General features: G+C 33.2%; 1 protein-coding gene across 1 annotated transcript in view; it reads left to right on the forward strand.

Moving 5' to 3' along the window:
* Positions 1 to 247: 247 nt before the first annotated feature.
* Positions 248 to 5,211, forward strand: part of LOC106867577 (natural resistance-associated macrophage protein 2) — an 81,593-nt gene continuing 76,629 nt past the window's right edge. Inside the window, exon 1 of the mRNA XM_014912485.2 lies at positions 248 to 887. Within this exon, the coding sequence (XP_014767971.1) occupies positions 803 to 887 (85 nt within the window). The 5' untranslated portion in view covers positions 248 to 802. The remainder of the gene's footprint in view (positions 888 to 5,211) is intronic.

Raw genomic sequence — 5,211 nt, forward strand, 5'->3', positions numbered from 1 at the left:
GACTACCTTCTCCGCGTTAATATTGACAAAGAATATTGACCGATGACATTCTGTTCATTTTTATTCGATTTGAGTTTTGAAATAAACTCGTTGATATTAAACATATTTAATTAGGTGCTACTACATTTGGATGATTGCTTTCGTTTGTTGTCCTCTGTGGATTTAATTACATTTAGGATTAACTGCAGATATATTTTCAAATAAAATTGTACATGATTAAACTGATTCGGTAGATAAGCTTTTGAAAATTGCTGTACCTAATTTGTAAACTAAAAATAGGTTTGTGTTGTGTTTTTGAGAATGAAAATTATTATTATTATTTTTCAATGACAAGCACATCAGAAATAAATAAGTACTTGTTGGGTGAGTTGTCACGAAAATAAAGTGTTTCATAACTAACTAAACTATCATCTGTCCAAATACACACAATACACAAACTACCTTTTATACAAGTAGACACGCGTGCGCGCATAAACAAACTAGCTTTTATACAGACACACACACACATATACACACTCATGACAAACAACGAACAAGAGTACAAAGTATAAAATAATATACCTTGAGGGCAAAACAGGAGAATTGGCTTTCGGACATTGGTCTTTCGCCTTTAGACCCGCATCACGTATAAACAGAGAAAGAAGCGAACAGTACATGAGATTTAACTGACCTTTAAACAACTGGAGGTGTTTGTTCCAGGTGTATTAGAAACTGTAATCTTTTTTTTACTGACACAAAGTTATCAAAAACAATGATTGGAGGATAAAAATTAATTAATGAACTATTGTTTGATAAGAACAGGATGGATCGAGAAATTTTCACGAACGAAGAACCAACGGCTTCTGTGATGAACAGTCGCGAAATTCAAGGCTCGATTTCGAGATATGGTAAAACATTTCTCTCATTTATTCTTCTTTCATCCTTCCGAGGTTTTGTTCATAGCTTTATCATTCTTATTTTAACTTGTTTTTGTTTTGTTTCGATGAATTTGTTTTTGTCTTTTATGTTCATGTAGTTCGTTATGACTTAATAGTTTGCAAGATTTAGTATCGTATACTATGGACTGTTAAAAAGATTATTTACGTAATATTTTCGATGCTACAGAATTGGAACAGGCGGAACATTCTAAACTTTTAATTGTTCAAACACACACACACACACGTGTACGATGATCCTCAATCAATGAGAATGTAGAAATGCATTTTCATTTCTATTGTACATTTCAAGTCTCGACTTCGATCGACTTTACCTGTCATTATTTCTATATACAATAAAGTATGTACTTGACAAAAACTAAGATCGTTTAAATCGAATTTACCTTGTAAGAGTCTTGCACCAATGTTACAAATATTTATAAACATTCAAAATCTTATCATTCAAGTACTGAAGGGATTTAATCAACAATACCCCTAATACCTACCCCACATCAAAATGTCTGGCTTTGTGCCTATATTAGAAATCATTATTATTTGTTATATTCGCAAATTTTATAAATATATATATCTTCATATTTATAAATATTATTTTCCTTAACATGTTTTGCTTTTTTTCATTATCACATAAAACAAACTTGAAAGTTGGTGGGACTATTTGGATAAGAAATCTGTGTGAAGTGATATTTGTGTCTTATTTTAATATTAGGGACCCTGTACAAGTTAATTGATATCAAATGATCGACCGTAGTTTTGGTGTAATAAATTGTAGGATATTACTATCATAGTTTTCTGAATATCTGCTATACTCAGTAATATCTACACTACAGTTCGATATTCGATCGTAATCAGTCGTTTTATTTCTGGTTATGTACAAGATCCCAGGCTGGGACGATGTATCTAGTTATGACATTTAATTTAGCTCATACATAATCAATTGTAGGATATATTTTTTCTCGACCATAGTTTTTAAGCTAAATTACAACTCCATCCTTATATCTCGGGGTTTAAGCTCCTAAATAGAAAATTTTCAAATCGGAAAATATGTTGGTTGATTCTTGGTGCATGCAAAGATATGCATCTTTCAGAAAAGTTACGAAGAAACAAGTTCGCAGAGTAGGGTGTATAGAGCACTAAACTGTAATTATACTTCAGTGTTGTAGTCGGGTTGTAAAATAGCTGATGAATAACGACATTTGGTGGGCTGAGCGTTATGTTCACATTGACCACACTAATAATGGTATTAGTTCTCATATATTTTTATTAACCTGGAACATTTGTATTTACATATATGAGACAGTTGAATAAATTGATCAGCATTCAAGAGATAAATGAATGAAATAAGTACAAGTTAATCCTAAACTCCTAACCCTAACTTGCGAAACTTCATTTCCTCATAACTTTTTTTAATAACACATTTTGCATGCGTAAAAAAAATCAACGAACTTATTTTCCATTTTGAAAAATGTTTGTTTGTTAGCTGAGGCGTCACATCTCTCTCTGTACCTGGTTTACATTAACTCTTTCCTATTCAGATTATTATATCATATGTCATGCTTATTTATTCCCATTGTTTTTTAAAAAAACCTAAATCATCTCATACCTTCCAGATTTTGATGATGTGATTGTATAAAACACACATAGAATACTGCTCAAAGATCTGAAATGCTGCTTCTACACACATGCACACACTTAAACATTCAAAGGAAGTTCATCAAGTTGATAGGAGGTGATGGAAACACTGATTCGCCAGTTCATTATAACTTCAGACTCAAATTTTATTTCTTCAGTGTTTCTTCTACCATAACTACAAGAGCCTCTATTCTTCTGCACAATCTAGTTGTATCCCCTGTTCACTCCAAATCCATCAGATTTAGTTGTCTCGTTTCCATACATTATCCCTCATGTCTCACCCTTAATACATGGAATATATTTACATTTTGTCTGGTACACTTCAAATATTCCAGCTCATTTACTCAGGTTTGCTAAACTGAGTGAAGGATACTAGAGGAACAGTTGTAAATACTTTTAAGATAATAATTGAAAATGCACTGATATAACTGAAAGAATTTATTGAAAATAAAAGCATTAAAAGAAGTATGAGTTTAGTGGTCCAAAGTATGTTTATTAAGGATATTAGTGGTGAGAATAATTTTGAAGGAAAAATGAAATACTTTTGCTAGTTTTAACCTACAGAGGTTCAAACAATCTCATCAGTCTGGGAAAGCCTTATGGACACTACTCTTCTCCTCTGACTAATTAATTTGAGCAGACTGTTAGATGTAGTTATTCACTGCTAGTTACAATGCACTTCCTCACATTGTTGCATTGTTGTAACTTTTGAATAATGCTACCCTGCTGACTAGGTGGGCAAACAGGCTGACTAATTAAATTAATTACTTGAAAACTCCCCCGCAAAAATAACAATTCCAAATGGTAAAGAGAAAACAGTTTAACTTTTTTGCAAAGGCAAAACAGTTTCACATATTTTGAGGAAAAATAGTTTCGCGTTTTTTGGCTGAGAAAAAAGTTTCATTGTCTTGGTGAAAGAAGAACACTTACATTTTTTGGCAGAGAAACAACCATTTAACTTATTTTTTTAGTTATGAAAAACAGTTTCACATTCTTTAGCTACAGAAAAACAGTTTTACTGTATTTTTCCTGAAAAAAAAAACAGTTTTGAATCTTTTGGTAGAAGAAAATGATTTCACTTCTTTTGGCTGAGGCAAAAACAGTTTCATTTTTTAGGCAAAAGAAGTTTCACTTTTTTGATGGCAGATGAAAAATAGTTTCACATTTTTTTGACAGAGGAAAAATAGTTTCACTTTTTTTTTTTGGCAGAGGAAAAATAGTTTCATTCCTTTCTTTAGCAGAAGCAAAACAGTTTCACTTTTTTCTTTTTGTCAGGTAAAACAGTTTCACTTTTTTGACCCAGAAAACGTCTGTGTCTGATAAAAGAGATATATTATATCTTCAGTTTTTAGGGGCTCTAAAAATGATGAAATTCCAACATTCTTATTTAATAATATTCATTATTAATATAAACAAAACTATGATTATTTTTTCTGTTGTCTCTCTTTCTCTCTCTCTCTTCCCCTCCCCCTCTCTCTCTATATATCACTTTTTAACATCCACTTTTTCCCATATTTGCATGGGTCAGACAGAGAGAGAGAGAGAAAGAGTGTGATAGAGAGAGAGGCATACACATATATACAGAGTTCAATGTATATGTTTATCTTATAGACTAGCTGTGCTGGAGCATCACCTTCAAGAATTTTTAGTTAAGCGAATCAATCCCAGTACTTATTTGTTTTAAAACCAGGTCCTGATTCTATCAGTCTCTTTTAGCAAACTGCTAGGTTATGCAGACGTAAACCCACCAACACTGGTTTTCAAGTGTTGTCAGAGAACAAGCACTGGCACAAAGACACACATATCTATCTATCTATCTATACACACACACACATCTATACAACAGAGTTTTTTTTAGGTTTCATCAACCAAATCCACTCACAGGGCTTTGGTTGGTCTGAGGCTATAGTAAAAGACACTTACCCAAGATGCTACACAGTGGGTCTGAACCCTGAATCATGTGGTTCAAAAGCAATCTTCTTACAACGTGGCCATGCTTGTGCCTCTATATTTATACATATATCATATATATGTTCTATATATATATATATAGGAAAGTGGGTTATACATCATTAGATGTATACCTGACTTTCCTATATAATATTAAGAAATTAACGGAACGCTGAACTCCAGACTATCAACTTAAACAACATTTATTTAAGGTGGTTAATATATACATCTTTAGCTCTTGTTTGTTGAGATGTCTTCTGTGTGTGTGAGCATGGTTGTTGGGACGTTGGTATGTAGATGTAAGCGAGCTGTCGAGCGTAAGTTCGAAAGATGGAGAGAGACAGCTAAACACGTCCTTGCTCAATTGCTGGCCAGCAAGAAAGAGACAGAATAGAAGCGGGAACGCTTGGTTGTTGAATTCCACGCATGCACACGGCATTACTACAGGGCTCCCTTGCCAGTGCGGAAACGCACGATAATATGAAATCTGTTGGAACGCCTAAGGCAGGATGGCCACCGAAACCACCCACAAGATGTGGTACAAACACACACAAAGAAAAATCAAAGAAATGAATGTACACTTGTGAGATACATGCATGCAATGTACAAATGAAATGATAATGACAAAACAACCGTGATGACAACTGTCCAGGAAACTGGAATCACGCGATGTAAAAGTCTGATTTTTTTGTTTTTT

This window comes from Octopus bimaculoides, chromosome 1 (genome assembly GCF_001194135.2).
Source record: "Octopus bimaculoides isolate UCB-OBI-ISO-001 chromosome 1, ASM119413v2, whole genome shotgun sequence".
Lineage (NCBI taxonomy): Eukaryota > Metazoa > Mollusca > Cephalopoda > Octopoda > Octopodidae > Octopus > Octopus bimaculoides.